The sequence below is a fragment of the Schistocerca nitens genome, chromosome 1, assembly GCF_023898315.1.
Source record: "Schistocerca nitens isolate TAMUIC-IGC-003100 chromosome 1, iqSchNite1.1, whole genome shotgun sequence".
Lineage (NCBI taxonomy): Eukaryota > Metazoa > Arthropoda > Insecta > Orthoptera > Acrididae > Schistocerca > Schistocerca nitens.
The window spans coordinates 890,099,784-890,116,993 of NC_064614.1; the positions used below are offsets into that span (position 1 = coordinate 890,099,784).

The 17,210-nt window shown below is 47.2% G+C and overlaps 1 protein-coding gene across 1 annotated transcript in view; it reads left to right on the top strand.

Annotated features, from left to right (window-relative positions):
• LOC126191768 (TLC domain-containing protein 2-like) overlaps positions 1 to 17,210 on the top strand; it is a 76,871-nt gene that overhangs the window by 51,217 nt on the left and 8,444 nt on the right. Inside the window, exon 5 of the mRNA XM_049932550.1 lies at positions 17,062 to 17,166. Coding sequence (XP_049788507.1) covers positions 17,062 to 17,166 — 105 coding nt within the window. The remainder of the gene's footprint in view (positions 1 to 17,061; positions 17,167 to 17,210) is intronic.

Consider the following 17,210-nt stretch of genomic DNA (forward strand, 5'->3'; position numbering starts at 1 on the left):
CGGCGCTGTCTGTGGCTCATGATACTGCACCCGGTCATGATCAAATCCTGTACAGCATGCTGCAGCACTTGTTGCTGCCATCCAAGGAAGTTCTCCTGAATTGTTTTAATATGATGTGGTCATCCGGCACGTTCCCTGACTCGTGGAGGGAGGCGATTTTGATTCCCCTCCTCAAACCGGGGAAGGACCGAATGCATCCCAGTAGTTATCGGAGTATTGCTTTGACGAGGTGTGTCGGGAAGACATTGGAACACATGGTCAACTGTTGCCTGGTTTGGCTGCTTGAGACCAGGCAGCTCCTTAGCTACTCTCAGTGTGGCTTTCGGAGATGTCGTCAAACTATAGACAACTTGACCCTGCTTGAGGCGGCCATCCAGCAGGCCTTCCTACGTAACCAGCATTGTCTAGGTGTATTCTTTGACATTAATAAGGCGTATGACACTACTTGGCGCCGCCTTATCCTCAATCAACTCCATCAGTGGGGCTTTCGTGGCCATCTCCCCATCTTCATTCGGTCCTTTCTTTCCCGCCGCCTCTTTCGATATCGGGTTGGTAATGTGCTATCTGATTTGTACGTGCAGGAGAATGGTGTTCCTCAGGGAAGCATTTTAAGTGTCACCCTCTTTGCCATCACCATTAACAGTATCACGTCCACTATCCGGAGTCCTGCCCAGTGCTCCTTCTTTGTGGACAATTTTGCTGTTTTCTGTTCTTCCTCCAGTCTTGTCACTGTTAGTCGGCAGCTGCAGCTTACGATAAAGCGATTAGAGGCATGGGCTGCGAAGACGGGTTTTACCTTTTCTGCAGACAAATGTGTGTGTGTTCATTTTAATTGTTCTCGACGTCCTTTTACCTCCCCTGAATTGCGTCTGAGGGACACCATTCTTCCTTTTAGAGACACTGTGTGAGGTTCCTGGGCCTCACTTTTGATTCCAAGTTGTCGTGGTTGCCGCACCTTAAAGACCTCAAGGTGCGGGCCCTGAAGGCACTGAATATTTTGAAGTGTCTGAACCATCGGTCCTGGGGAGCAGATCGGGCGCGTCTGCTGCAGTTTTATAGGGCTTTTGTCCGGTCGCGTCTTGACTATGGATGGGTCAGCAAGGCCTTCGTATCTGAAGATTCTTGACGCAGTACACCATGAGGGTTTCAGGCTGGCCACTGGTGCATTACGTACCAGTCCCATCCCCAGCCTGTGTGCTGAGGTAGGGGAACCGCCGCTCGCCATCTGATGGAAACTCCTCATGGTGCGACGGGTGTGTCAATTTCTTGCCTGTCCTACCTCCCCCGCGTACCCTACTGTTGCCCGACTGCCTATGGAACGTCTCTTTTCCAGTCGTCCCAGGGCAACAAGACCATTTGGGATTCGTGCCAAGCATTTTCTAGAGTCCCTTGGTGTGGAGCGTGTGCCACCCCAACTCCAGGGTGTTACCCGCCTGCCTCCCTGGTTGCTCCAGAGGCCCAGTGTCCTTTTGGACTTGTCAGAGTACCGGAGGAGCTGCACTCCTGCATTTGTTTTTACCTCCTTATTTTACGACATTTTAAACCAGCATCCCGACCATGTACCAGTATTTACGGATGGCTCTAATCAGGGGGACTGTTGGCTGTGCTGTTGTTTTCCCTGATCGAGTAGTCAAGTTACGGCTTCCTGCGGCGTTTACCATCTTTGATGCCGAATTGTTTCCGATCTTGCGGGCATTGGAGCAGATGAGATGTGTTCCCAGTCTTAAGTTTCTCACCTGTTCAGACTCCCTGAGTGCCCTTCAGACCATGCAACACTTGTACCCAGCGGATACGGTCGTCCAGAACACCCATGATGCCCTACTCCACCTGCAACGGCAGGGGAAGGAGGTTTCTTTCTTCTGGGTGCTGGGGCACGTGAGTATTAGGGGAAATGAACTGGCAGATGTGGCTGCCAAAGATGCATGTTCCCTCTCTCACGTTGTTGAATGTGCCGTACCCCTCCATGCTGTTACCTCCCTTTTGCGTTTTCGTGTTATGCGTCAATGGGAAGAGGAGTGGCTGGCAGTCGGTGAAAATAAGCTGTGTCTGGTCAAGGCCACTACGCGGCCATGGCGTACGTCCTACCAGTCATGCAGGCGGGATGAGGTTCTCCTCACTCGCCTCCGCATCGGGCACAGTCCCTTAACGCATGGTTTTTTACTCCAGCGGGAGGACCCCCCAATCTGCAGTGCTTGTGGCGTCCAGATTACTGTCCACCACATTTTACTTGACTGTCCTTTATTCTCTGACCAGAGGGTGGTGGTTTCCTTGCCACCGGATTTGCTCTCTATTTTGCAAGACGACGCAACGACTGTGGTTAAGGTCTTACGGTTTTGTGTCCTGTCCAATTTGTTGCCTTGGATTTTAGGGAGAGGATTTTAATGTGCTGCTGGGTGACTGGCTCACCCAGGTTTTAGGTAAGAGGTCCGCCAGTCACGATTATCTACTTGTTTCACTTTGATTTCTGTTCTACATCTACATCTACATCCATACTCCGCAAGCCACCTGACGGTGTGTGGCGGAGGGTACCCTGAGTACCTCTATCGGTTCTCCCTTCTATTCCAGTCTTGTATTGTTCGTGGAAAGAAGGATTGTCGGTATGCTTCTGTGTGGGCTCTAATCTCTCTGATTTTATCCTCATGGTCTCTTCGCGAGATATACGTAGGAGGGAGCAATATACTGCTTGATTCTTCGGTGAAGGTATGTTCTCGAAACTTTAACAAAAGCCCGTACCGAGCTACTGAGCGTCTCTCCCGCAGAGTCTTCCACTGGAGTTTATCTATCATCTCCGTAACGCTTTCGCGATTACTAAATGATCCTGTAACGAAGCACGCTGCTCTCCGTTGGATCTTCTCTATCTCTTCTATCAACCCTATCTGGTACGGATCCCACACTGCTGAGCAGTATTCAAGCAGTGGGCGAACAAGCATACTGTAACTCTTTTCCTTGTGTTTGCTTTCCTTTTTTAGTGCGTTTCTTCTCCTCTTGTTTTGCCTCTGTATGTGAGGATTTCGAACTGCGTCAGGTCTGTGTCTTTTAGCCGTTCTCCTTGTTCGCTGTCCGTCTTCGTCCCTTCACCGCATGTGTTACTGTTTCTATGTGTTTGGGCGCTGATGACCACGCTGTTTAGCGCCCGAAAACCTCAAACCACACACACACACACACACACACACACACACACACACACACACACACACCTCCATTCCCCATCCCCTCTGTCTCACACTTCCCGTTCCCTCCCTCCCTCCTCTCCACCTTCATCTTTGTTCACTTAACTTGCTCCAGCTCTGAATTCCTTTCGTCTTGTTGTGCAGCTGCCGAGTCATCTGTCAAAAGACCTGCCTCACACTGTTGTGCTACACCCCTCCCTGCCTCATCATCCTTCTCTTCCCCTCTTCTAACCTTCATTTGCACAGACAGCTGCTGTTGACAGTCAGTACTCATTCTTTCCCCGAGCGCAGGTGTGTGCATTGGAGTCTCTCTCTCTCTCTCTCTCTCTCTCTCTCTCTCTCTCTCTCTCTCTCTGTGTGTGTGTGTGTGTGTGTGTGTGTGTGTGTAAATGCGAGCACATTTATGAGAGAAAGAGTAAAAAGCTCTAAAGCTAATGTAAACAGTGTTTTCTGATGTGTGTTTGGCCACTTGTCAATCAATCAGCTATAGGTGAGAGGTTACCTTTCCTTTATTTTACGTATTTGAGCAAAGGCAGCTGTTGACAGTAACTACCACATTGTCAAATGTGTAAATTTTTTAACATATATGTTTAGCTCAGCTCTATAGTTTACATCTATTTTAGCCATGAACCCCCCCCCCCTCCCCCCTCGCTCTCCACCTCTCCAGGAGGTTCACAACTCTTATGAGTAGGGGTTTGGTTTCTACAGGGCCCCGGCCTTTGTAGCATTACTCCTTTCTGTGCTGCAAGCTTATACTTCCACTATCCTTTCCCCCTTTGCCTCTCCATTGATGGTTTTCTTGGTACAGATCCTGCTTGAAGCTGGTTTATGATTGGACTCAAGTGTCCATTTCTGGCATTTTCTCTTCAACTTTTCATTAAATAGACACATGGTCTCCATTTATGGGTTTGACCTGCTACCAATTTTCAAAATTCTCCAGGAGTGTGGATCATGCAGAGAAGGTTGCCAGTGCAGTGTAAGCTCCACCTTTGTGTCATTCCATCATTGCACCCTTCCCGTTAATGAGGTAATACTCCCAAAACCCAATACCTGACCATGCAGGGATCAGACTGTTGGTGCCTGAGCTGCAAACTCCCCATGTATGCCAAGGAGTATGTGCCTATCATGACTGGTGCACAGGGACACTGGGCAATGGATTATTGGCCTGGTAGCCATTGCTGAGGCTGGAACTGTGGAGGATGGGCTGCAAATGAAGTGGATGAAGTTATCTCCTGCTGGTGGCCATGTTGCCTCAGCAGTCTCAGTGAAAGGACAGTCCTCTTTTAATGCTGAGAGATATGACCCTAAAGCATTCCCTTCCCTGGCTATGTCATGGGAGGAATGTAGGGCTAAGCAGGAAGCAGAGAAATACTCCCCCAATACTTAGGTCCCCCAATACTTAGGTTTCAGAAGGAATAATGAGGATTCTGTCTTGGCCACAAAGCCTTTATTCTTTGTAGAAACTACGAGGGACAAGTTTGGGGAAGTTGCAACCATCTCTAAAATGAAGAGTGGATCAGTTTTGATCACATCATCATCCCCTGCCCAGTCACAGGCACTGCTCTCTTGTAACAAGCTGGGTGACAGACTGGTGGTTTTAACTCCCCATAAAAGTCTTAATATGCTTCAGGACATTTGCCACAGGGACCTGCTCTTACAATCCGATGATGAGCTATGTGCCAACATGGAATGACGGGATGTACACTTTGTCCATCATGTACATAGGGGGCCAAAGGATAATAGGGTTGCTACCTGTTCCTTCATCTTGGCCTTTGAGGGTGATTCATTATGTGAAAAGGTCAAGATGGTGGTATACTGATGTGACGTGAAACCATATGTGTGTGTGTGTGTGTGTGTGTGTGTGTGTCCCTCCCGGAGGTACTTCAAGTGCTTGAAATTTGGGCAAGTGTCCTCGCGTTGCAACTCTAGCCCCATCTGTAGAGATTGTGAGTGAGTGCTGCATGTGAATGCTCCTTATGCCCCCCCTTCCCCCCATCTGTGTCAGCTGTGGAAAGCACCATTCTCTCTGCTCACCTGATTTCACTGTTTTCCGGAGAGAGAAGAAGTTACAAGAATACAAGAGTTTCAACAGGAAGAAGTATGAGCAGTTGCACCCATCATGTACAACAGTGTCATACGCTACAGCTACGGCAGTGTTGCCCCCATTGGCGATAGTACTCCCACCTGGTACACCTCCTACTGTGGGCCCTCAGGGTCGCTCAACCATGTTTGTTCATTTGATGGTTGGGGGCTCCCCTCTTGCTGCTATCCCCACACATACTTTGGGATCAGCGGCTACCCACCCGACAGGGACCCCACCTCCTAGCCGGAGATGAATTGCTTTTCTCTGGCTTCTCTTGGCAGGAAGGCGTCCCTCGGGACACTTCCTTGTAAGTTTCCACCAGTCTAAAACTGGACGCCAGCCAGCAGCTGAAGGAGCCAGAGGCTACTGGTCACAGGGCTATGCGATCATCAGCTTTATCTGAAACTGATTCAGAGAAGTCCTCACAATTATTGGAATTCTCTAAGGAGAGGAAGACCAAGAAAAAGTCCTTGAAGAAGAAGGACATTCTGGTGGCCCCCACACCATCAGATTCCGCTTGTTCCGCTCCCATGGCTGAGGTGCAAATTATGGAAGCTCCTGTGGCCCCACTTCGCACCACACAACAGAACCCGGAACCTATGTGTGTTGATGCCATAACCTTGCAACCAGTGAGTGTAGGGCATAACCTGCCTACTTGGTCTTTCATAGACTCTCAGTAAATCGGCAACATTATTCTCCAGTGGAATTGTAGCAGTTTTTTCCACCACCTGGCTGAGCTACATCACCTTTTATACACTGAAAACTGTAACCATACAGGGGAACTCTAAAACAAACAATTGGATTCCAAGGGGACAGCAAAAACAATGCATAATGATGAATACATTTATAATTCAGCTAATAAATCAAAGGCTGTGTGGAGTGTTTTGATGGTGTACCTGCAACAACATTAAAGAACGGTGCATCAAACCTAATTGAAATACTCACACACTTATGTGACAGCTTACTTCAGGCAGGCGCTTTCCCTGATGTATTGAAAACATCAAAAGTTATTCCAGTATATAAAAAAGATGAGAAAGATAATTTAAAGAGCTACAGACCCATTACAATTTCCCCCTGCATCTCAAAAGTATTAGAAAAAGTTATGTCTGACAAACTTATGAAATTTATAAATAAAAACAACATCCTATGTAATGAACAACAAGGATTCAGAAATAAGAGGTCAAAAACTACTATTTACGAGTGCATCAGTGCCATCCTAAACCGGACAGACAAAAAGGGTCATGAAATTCTTGTATCAAAGCTTGAACGATATGGTATTAGAGGTTTGTCCAACAACTGGATCAGTTCCTTCTGGACTAATCGTAAGCAGACATTGTGCATCAAGCACACAAAAATCGAACTAAAAACTGTATCCGAACATTTATCTGACCATAAGCAAATTTAATGTAGTGTACCCCAAGGATCAGTAATGGGGCCCCTTCTGTACATAAATGATCTAAACTTAAATGTTGATGCACATAAAACAATCATATTTTCAGGTGACACCACAATTCTATTAAAAGGAGGACAGCAATGAACAGTTATAGCAGTCAGTAAATATGGTCACAGGATAATCAGCTTGTCTGTAATAAACAGTAAAAAAAAACCATTGCACTAAAATTCCACAATGCGAACTAGGTGGTAACAGTACTGAAACCAAATTCTTAGGACTCAGGCTGCAGAGCAACATGAAATGGAATAAGCATGTGGAATATGTCAATGCAGAACTCAGCAAAACATGTTAACCTTCTTTGCTCACTAAAATCATGCTGTAATGAGAAAACAGTAATGAATGCATATCAGGTCTACTTTCATTTTCATCTTAGATATGGGGTCTCTTTCAAGGGAAACTCTAAAACAGCTAATAGAACTTTTAAACTACAAAAAAGGACTATTAGAATCTTGTTTGGATGCAAGCCTAGAGACTCTTGTCAACCTCTGTTAACCTGGTATTCCTCCATTACCATGTGTGTACATTATAGAAACTCTTTTATTCATTAAAGTAAATGTGAAATGAAGTGATCGTATGGCAGTGTTGGCCGGGAGGCCCCTTGCGGGGAAGTTCGGCCGCCATATTGCAAGTCCTTTTTAATTGACGCCACTTCGGCGACTTGCAAGTCAAAAAAACTATGATATATACATGATCACTTTACCAGGCAAAACAGAAATTTACGTATCACCCAAATCAGCTCAGCTCTGTGCCAAAAAAGGTGCTTTTCACAAAGGGAGTTAAGCTTTATAACAAACTTCCTGAAAACATAGAAGCTATCACTGTGGTCAGTACCTTTGGAAAACCTGAAAAGTCATATTTACAGCATCCTGCTTCTACTCCATCGAAGAATATTTAAATTTATGAAGTGTGCTATATAAATACATAAGTATAAAGTGCTAGAAATGACTTTTTCGTTTGGTCTGCTGTAAAGACATTGTCTATCACGATATTCCAACAACTCCCGAGGACATGCAGGAACGTATCATGCTTGCTTGTAATTCTTTCAGCAGGCCATACTGGAAGCAGTAAATAATTCTTTCATTCAACGAGTGCACCAGTGTATCGGTGTCCAGGGTCACCACTTTGAGCACCTTTGAATGTTCTACTCCTGGGCAATGGTACAGACAGTCGAAATCAATTTTGTGTTTTGTTTTTACTTGGTTGTCATTTGTTTTCTGACAACTCCAGCAAGTGGACAAGTTTGTGATCCCGGGCTCAAAGTCAGTGTTGTGTTCTGTAATTAATAACATTGTGTTTCAGTGAATGGCACATTGTGATACATTTTTGAATAGGTCTTAAGGAGAGGAAATGAATTACGAAATAAAAAATAAAGGGTGCCATTTAAAAAAGTCATACCGCTGTTGATATGTTTGCAAAAAAAAAAACAAAGCTGCAACGAAGGCATTCATGGTGATTGATGCCCCCCTGACGGCTAAAGAACAATTGCTTGAAACATTTTGTAATTTGCATCTGGACAAACAGTTACTTAGGATGGCCAAGAAAAATGGGACACCCTGTATAGTGAACTAGTGCCTCTTAATACATCTTTGGAGGCCGTGGCTGTTCGGGTAAGGACATTTCAGGATATTATCATCTGCATCGCTTACCTCTCTCTCGATGGTGAAGTGTCTCAGAACGTATTGTTTGCGCTGGTTTCTCAGTTCCCACCACCTTTCCTAATCTTGGGTGATTTCAGTGCCCATAACCCTTTGTGGGGTGGAACCATGATCAGTGGCCACAGTAAAGACCTCGAAAACTTCCTGGCTCAACTTGGCCTTTGCCTGTTGAATTAGGACTGTTGATATTTTTAAAAATATCAGGAATCCAATATATCAATATTTAAAAAATATCATTGTCGGCTCTTGATATACCAAAAAAAGCTATCGATATATCGACTGAAAAAAATATTGATGTACCTGCCAATAAAAATATTGGCTGCACATTGTAAAGACACTGCAGGTTTTAGAGCTGTATATTTAAGTGTTACTTTATTATTGAATTTTCTGTACATCAAAAAGATTGCAGCCTGCCTTTCCACTTAGAGGAAGAATTGAAAGGAAAACAATGTATGTTCACGCTTGGCAATACCCTCTTTGCTAACAATGATAATTGAATGTAAATGCCACAATAAAAGGTGTCCGATGGGTCCATCATTTGGTTTCATCACGCATTGGATTTGTACGGAACCCTTCATGTCAACTTCCCTGTTTTTTCATTTCTACCAACACCAGTGACCTAGCAATTGTAGTGTCAAAATTGCATGGTGAAGCTAAATGTTGCAGTTTCTGTTGGTAGTGCTGAGCGCCAGTTACGTCAGCATTACCCCCCACACATGTCCACCCATATTAAAGACCAATTTTGTCATTTAGATTTTTGTTCATCACTTTCAGAATGCCAATCTGAAGGAATAGCACACCAGTTGCTTTAAAATTTGTTTTTTTAACGCAACTGGTATCCTGTTTCTTCACATTGGAAATCTTGTTATTCTGTTCACACCACCATCCTCCAGTGAAGCCGTGCGGAGCGGCCGAGCGGTTTGAGGTGCCGTGTCACAGACTGTGCAGCCCCTCCTGCCGGAGGTTTGAGCCCCCCCTCGGGCGTGTGTGTGTGTGTATGTGTGTGTGTGTGTGTGTGTGTGTGTGTGTGTTTTGTTCCTAGCATAAGTTAGTTTAAGTAGTGTGTATGTTTAGGGATCGATGACCTCAGCAGTTTGGTCCCTCAGAAATTCATACACATTTGAACATCCTCCAGTGAAATTGGACTTCTTCTTTTGTGCCATGTATATTCTTTTAACATGGCCAAAGAGAAAGATTAGACCTGATGACCCCCTGTGGGTCCAGGGTTAGAATAGGCCCGCGGTATTCCGGCCTGTCATAAGAGGCGACTAGAAGGAATCTCACACATTTTGGTCTTTATGTGATGTTCCCCTGTAGGGTTTGACCTCTATACTTCCAAATTTTTCCAAACAGCGAGCCAATTGGAGAAGGGCGCCTTACATGGTGCATCGTGTCCATTGTGCATTGAGACCTTTAGCCCGCTTTCTCGTTGTCGCATTGCAGTCGCGCTCACTCTCAGTCTCTTGGGTGAGGATACATTCCTGGGTGCAGTTTCTGCCATCCAATATGCTGTGTCGCTTTCTGCACTGATGACAAACATGGACTTCTTTGCACCTGATATCCAGCACTGTAGCCAGTCCGTTGTGGTGGGGTTGCCATGTACCATGTTGGTTGTAGCCCCCCTGACAACACAGGGTTCGCTCTGCTGATGCCTGCGCCGTTAACTCCTCACGTATGCCCAGGAGTAGATGCCTATCTCCCTGGGGCATCAGGGCTCCTGGTAATGGCCATCCTGCCAGGTTGCCCTTCCCGTGACGAAGGCCCTTGGTCGGAGTGGGTGGCATAAGGGCGAATGACAAGCAATGAAGCATGGCACATTTTCTCTTGCTGATGGCCAGCCGCCAGCAGTTTCTAAGCATTCCAGGGCTCAATTTAATGCAAACACGTATGACCCCAAATCGTTTCTCTCTCTGGCCTCACCATGGGTGGAACAAAAGGCTAAGAATGGCAGCAAAGCTTATTCACCCCGTTACCAAGTATGTACAAGAGCTGATGGGGAATCCTTTGTGTCCAAGAAGCCTCAGTTCTTTGTAGAGCATTTAGGGGACAAGTTTGGGGAGGTGGAGGGCTTGTCCGAAATGCACTCTGGGTCAGTTTTGATAAAAACAGCATCCTCTGCCCAGTCATGGGCATTACTTGCTTGTGACAAGTTGGGGGATATTTCAGTTACCATTACACCCCATAAGAGTTTAAGTATGGTCCAGGATTCCACAAGGACCTTCTTTTGCAGTCTGATGACGAACTGTGCGTCAATTTGAGTGGTGAGGTGTACATTTCGTCTGGTGTGTTATCCTGATCCAAGGGGTAATCAGGTTGCCGCCGGTGCCTTCATCTTGGCCTTTGAAGGTGATACATTGCCCCGAGAACGTCAAGGTGATGGTCTACCACTGTGACGTCAAGCCCTATATCCCTCCCCCGATGCAGTGCTTTAAATGCATGCAAAGTTTGGCCATATGTCTTCCCACTGTACTTCCAGCATCACATGTCAAGATTGCGGACACCCATCATGTCCCAATACTCTGTGTACCCCGCCTCCCATCTGTGTAAACTGCGGAGAGCATCATTCCCCTTGCTCACCAGACTGCAGAATTTTACAGAGAGAGCGGAAAATTATGGAGTATAAGACCATGGACCGACTGACCTACACTGAGGCTAAGAGGAAATATGAACGACTCCATCGTGTGCGAATGCCTTCCACTTATGCCGCCGCTATGACAGCAGTAATAGCCCCATCAGTTCAGCGAATTCCAGTCGGCTCCCTGAGCCATAAGACTACACCTGCCCCCTTCACTGTGGGGGGGGGGGGGGGGGCACTACCCTCCCTGTTGCTCCTGCGCCACATACTTTGGGAGCAACATCCACCCCCCCCCCCCCCCCCCCCCCCACTCATCGGGAACGTCTGTCCCCACTTCTAAACCGGAGAAGCGTCAAACTTCTTCGGCTCCTCTCACTTGGAAGGGGTCCCTTGGGCCCTCCCTTCCCACGTTTCTACCAGTGGGAAGGATGACGCGCGCCAGTGGTGTAAGTGCCTACATGCAGCTGGTCGTAGGGCATCACGATCCTCCTCAGTACCGGAGACTGAATCAGTGAAGCCCTCCCAGCCAGTGAAACCAAGGAGCATAGAGAAAAGTCGAAGAAGAAGACCTCTAAGACCAAGGAACTTGTGGTGGCGCCCAACCCACCGCAACCTACAAGCTCTGCGTCTGAGGATGGGGTGGAGATTCTGGCATCTGCTGAGGACCTAGATCTTGCTGGACCTTCAGACACCATGGAAGTCGATCGCACAGGCACTCAATCGGTGGCAGCAGGTGATTCAGCGGCGTATTCTGCCTTCTCAGTCCCTTCGTGCCTTTTTCGGCCGTGGGCAGTGTCATCCTCCAGTGGAATTGCAGCAGTTTTTTCCACCACCTTGCTGAGCTCTGACAACTTCTCAGCCTTCACCCTTTTTTCTGCATTGCTCTCCAGGACACTTGGCTTCCGGTGATGCGACCCCCCGCCCTCCGTGGATATCGGGGTTGTTATAAGAATCTGGCAGCTTATGAGAGGGTATCTGGTGGAGGCTGTATCTATGTCCGTAACTCTCTTTACAGCGAGTGTGTCCCTCTTCAAAAACCTTTAGAGGCTGTTGCTGTTTGGGTGTGGACGCCTCAGTCTGTTAACTGTCTGCAGTCTCTATCTTCCACCGGGTGGTGATGTCCCGCAGCACGTATTGGCTGTGCTGATAGCCCAATTGCCACCACCTTTTCTGTTATTGGGTGACTTTAACACCCATAACCCTTTGTGGGGTGGATTGGTGGCAACAGGCCAAGGAACTGTCGTTGAGCAAGTGTTGGCACAGCGCGACCTTTCTCTTTTAAATAATGGTGCCTCCACACATTTCAGTGTGGCGCATGGCACATACTCAGCCATCGACCTTTCAGTCTGCAGCCCTGGCCTTTTACTGTTTGTCCAATGGAGTGTGCGTGACGACTTGTGCGGTAGTGACCACTTTCCGATCTTTCTGTCACTGCCCCAGCATCACTCACCATGATGCCTCCCCAGAAGGACTTTGAATAAGGCTGACTGGGACTCTTGGTGGTTCACATGATCACCACCGGCATAGTTTCTGCCACGGAATCTGTAATTTCCTGTTCTTCCGGGTCTCCTCGGTAGAGGACTGTGCCTTGGTGGTCACCAGAGATCGCTGAGGCAATTAGAAATTGCAGACGGGCCCTCCAGTGTCATAAGTGGCCTCCATCATTGGAACAGCTCATTACCTTTAAACGGCTGCTTGCCCGAGCCCGACGCCTTATTCCCTGACGGAAGCAGGAGTGCTGGGAACGGTATGTCTCCACCATTGGCACACGTACCTCTCCATCGCAGATTTGGTGCAAGATTAGTGAGTGTAAAGGTATCAGATACCTGTCAGTGTACCTGGGCTTTCCCTGAATGGAGCAGTCTGTACTGAATCAGACACGATTGCAGAACTCTTAGCAGAGCTTTATGCTCAGAGTTCCGTTCCTACGAGTTACCCACTGGCCTTCCTTTCCCTGAAAGAGCGGTTGGAAAGTTGGAGCCTTTCATTCCATATGCACCACCCCATATCATACAATGCTCCATTCAGTGAGTGGTAATTCCACTGTGCCCTAGCTTGCCTTGATACAGCTCCCCGGCCGGATCACATCCACTATCGGATGCTCAAACATCTCTGGGTGGACTGGCAGCGACACCTCCTTGACGTTTTCAACCATATCTGGGTTGAGGTTGAGTTCCCTCTCAGTGGCAGGAAGGCATTATTATCCCAGTGTTGAAGCCTGGCAAGAACCCCCTGGAGGTGGACAGCTACCGCCCCATTAGCCTCACCGTTATATACAAGGTGCTCGAACGCATGGTTGAGTTGGCTACTTGAGTGTCGAGGCCTTCTGGCTCCGTCCCTGGGTGGATTCTGTAAGGACCGCTCTGCCACCGATAATCTGGTCTGCCTGGAGTCTGCCATCTGCACGGCATTTGCCCACTGTCAGCATCTGGTTGCCATTTTTTTGACATGCGGGAGGCATACGATACAACGTGGTGACATCACATCCTCACCATGCTTCATGGGTGGGGTCTTAGGGTCCCGCTCCCACTTTTTATTCAAAATTTTCTGTCGCTTCATTCCTTCCGTGTGCAAGTTGGTTCCTCCCATAGGTCCTCCCGAGTCCAGTAGAATGGGGTCCCGCAAGACTCTGTCTTGAGTGTCTGCTTATTTTTAGTTGCAATCAATGGGCTAGATGCAGCTGTGGGAACATCCATATCGGCTCCTTTGTATGTTGATGACTTTTTCCTGTACTATAGCTCCACTGGCATTGCGGTTGCTGAATGGCGGCCACAGGATGCTATCCGCAGGGCACGGTCTTGGGCTGTCACGCACGGCTTCCAGTTCTCGGCTGCCAAGACCTGCGTCATGCATTTCTGCTGGCGTCGTACTGTTCACCCTGAGCCACGGCTTTATCGTGATGGCGAACCTCTTGCTGTGGTGAAGACGCATTGGTTTTTGGGCTTGCTTTTTGATGCCCGGTTGTCTTGGCTCCCTCATATTTGGCAGCTTAAACAAACGTTGTGGTGCTATCTTAACGCTCTTCGTTGCTTGAGTCACACCAGCTGGGGTGCCAGTCGGTCTACCCTTCTACGACTGTATCAGTCGTTGATTCAGTCCCGTCTCGATTATGGGAGCCTGGCTTACAGTTCGGCATTGCCTTCCGTGTTGCGGTTGCTTGACCCCATTTTTCACTGGGGTATCTGACTTGCAACTGGAGCTTTTCGCACAAGCCCTGTAAACAGCCTACTTGTGGAGGCTGGTGTCCATCCATTGCGGATCTGGCACCAACGACTACTGGCCACTTATGCTGCACTTGTTTGTAGCTTGCCCGGGCATCCTAATTAACATCTCCTGTTTCCCAAGTCGGTCGTCCATTTTCCAGAACGGTGGCCCCGGTCAGGGTGTACGATCGCGGTTCGCATCCGGGCTCTTCTCGCTGGGCTTGAGTTTTTCCCTCTCCCACCTCTTTTCCGGGCCCATATACATATATACCTGTGGTTTGTGCCCTGCCCATGCCTTCGACTGGATTTGGCGCAGGGCCCGAAGGACTCAGTCCCTCCTGAGGCCCTCCGCCACAGCTTTCTTTCCATCCTTGCCGTGTTTCATGGTTCTGACGTGGTCTATACCGACGGTTCGATGATTACTTGTCGAGTTGGGTATGCTCTTACTCCTGGAGATCATTCAGAACAACGCTCATTGTTGGCTGGCTGCAGTGTTTTCACTGCCGAGCTGGTCACCATCTCTTGCGCCCTAGAGTACATCCACTCCTGCTCAGGTGAGTCCTTCGTTATCTGTAGTGACTCCCTGAGCGGTTTACAAGCTATCGACCAGTGTTTCCCTCGCTCTTGTCTGGTGATGGCTATCCAGGGGTCTATCCATACTCTTACCCATTGTGGATGCTCCGGGGTTTTTATGTGGACCCAGGGTCATGTCGGCATCCCGCGTAATGAACGTGTTGACATGCTGGCCAAACAGGCTGTCGGTGCACCAGCTTTGGAGATCGGCCTTTCAGAGTGTGGGGTAATGAATAGCGCACCCTACCTTCACCCAAAAAACTTCGGATCGTCAAGGAGACTACCGGTGTGTGACACTCCTCCTTGCGGGCCTCTTGCGAGGACTGTGTTGTACTCTGCCGGCTGCAGATTGGCCGCACCTGGATGATGCACGGTTATTTTTTGCGCCGTGAGGATCCACCTCTCTGTCTCTTTGGTTCAGCATTGACAGTGTTCCACATCTTTTTGGACTGTCAGCTTTTAACTGCGCTCAGGCGGACATTCGCACTGCCTGAAACGCTCCCTGCACTTTTAATGGATGACACTGCCACGGCAGGCTTAATTCTGAGTTTTGTTCATGCAGGGGGCTTTTATCGCTCAATCTGAGGGTTTGTCTCTCTCTTTTGTGTTGAGTCTGGCCTTTGGCCTACGGTTTTAGATTGAGCTTTTTAGTGTGTCTCTTGGTCGTTGGCATTTCCTCTTACCCCCCCCCCCCCCCCCCCATGGTCGGCCAACCATTGTAACACTCTGTGTGTTTTTAATTCCTCTTTTCTGGTCTTTGTCTATGTCTTTCTTGTTCTGTGTCGTCCCTTGTCATCTCCGTTGCTTGTTTATGTTCCTTGTGGGTGTTTCATGATCGTGGGAAAAGGGAATGATGGCCTTCGTAGTTTGGTCCCTTCAACCGCCACAAACAAACCAACCAGACCTGATGAAAGCTCAAAAAGCTTCATACAGTGAGAGTAAAACTATATTCTACAACAATTTCAATAGAATGGCTTAAAATATTTACCAAAAACTGTGAAAAAAATATAAAATAAAAATGTCGGCACCCAATATTGCCATTTTGATATCAATATATGGGGGCAAAAACAGTGCTGATATATATATTGATATTTTTTTTTGGAGAAAAAATCTCACTGACTCGTTACTCCTGGTGTTAAGAGACGACTCCTCAGTGGCTGAAATAGTTTAATGTTTTATTCATGAAGGGGACTTTTACCACTCTCTTTTAAGGGAGGTGCACTTAACCTTATCGGCCCATTGTCAATTTGGCAGAACACACCGTTGCTTCCTCTGCCTAGACCAGGCTGTGGTTGTCGGGGCTTGGTGATCCAACCGGGTTCTCACCCTCATTGCTCCTTTACTCTTCTTCCCCTCTCTTGTGCAGTCAGTCACACTTGTTCATCTTTTGTCTCTCTGTGCTTCTCTTTCCCTGTTTGTGTTGCTAGTCTTTCGTACACAATTTCTGAGTGGAGTACCTCTGGTAAGTAGCGAGGGCTGGGGGATGTGTGTCTTCTTATTGCACCCTGCTTTCAGGGGCTTCCTGAATGGGTCACCTTGTCTGCTTTTCTTCCTCTGCCTCCTTTTCTTCTTTTGCCCCTTATCTCACATTTGTTGACCTTTTGTAGCCCTTGGGGTTTCCTTTCCCTGAGTTTTGCGCAGTGGGCTAGCCCTGATCTACAGTCATGTAGACCTGTACAGAATAAAAGCAGACAGAATATAGAGGAAATGTCGTGTTAAATATTTTTTCCATTTCCTCTGATGGACATCTTTCAGGACAAGTACTTTTTGTTATTGTATGAAGGACATATTGATAAGTCATCAGAAATCAGTTAACTACAGTTTGTATAAATTTGACATAGTATTCGTCAGTAAGATAGCAGCACAGTCAGTACCGAGTGTTAGTGCTATTATGCTTCAAAGGTACTGTCTTAGGCAGATATTCACAGATGTGTGTCAAAGTATTCATGAATTGTTAAATGCTGTGATTTTATAACCAGGAACACTGATTTCAGAGAAGTACGCATCAAACATGCATAAACCTCAATGGTGCCATATATGGAACATTTTGGTGCAACAGCATTGTTGCATGCTGCAAGAGCATCAGATCTCCTCCTTTCTTCTATTGCTTGCTTAGCACTCATTAATTTTATGTATTCAGCATGTCAGTACCTTGGAAATGATTTCTAAATTCAGTAGTAAATAGTAGAACACGCTGGAGATGTTTGAGAAGGAAAACTTTTGGTGGTGGTCATAATTTTCACAGATGCGGTTGTAGCTTCCAGTGGAAACTTTATATGCTTTCTTAAAAATAAATTATCCAATTTGTTCTGCCAAATACCTTTGTTTAAGTACTGCCTTGATTTACAGTGACGTTTATAGTTTTCCGGATAATGACGTTGGGCTGGATGACGAGATGGTTGGTTCTCCATCGAGATGAACTCACTCTAACAGCTTTTTCATTGGGCAGTATATGTAAGTCATTCTTACATTCTTTGCAACTTGCTTATTCTAGAATT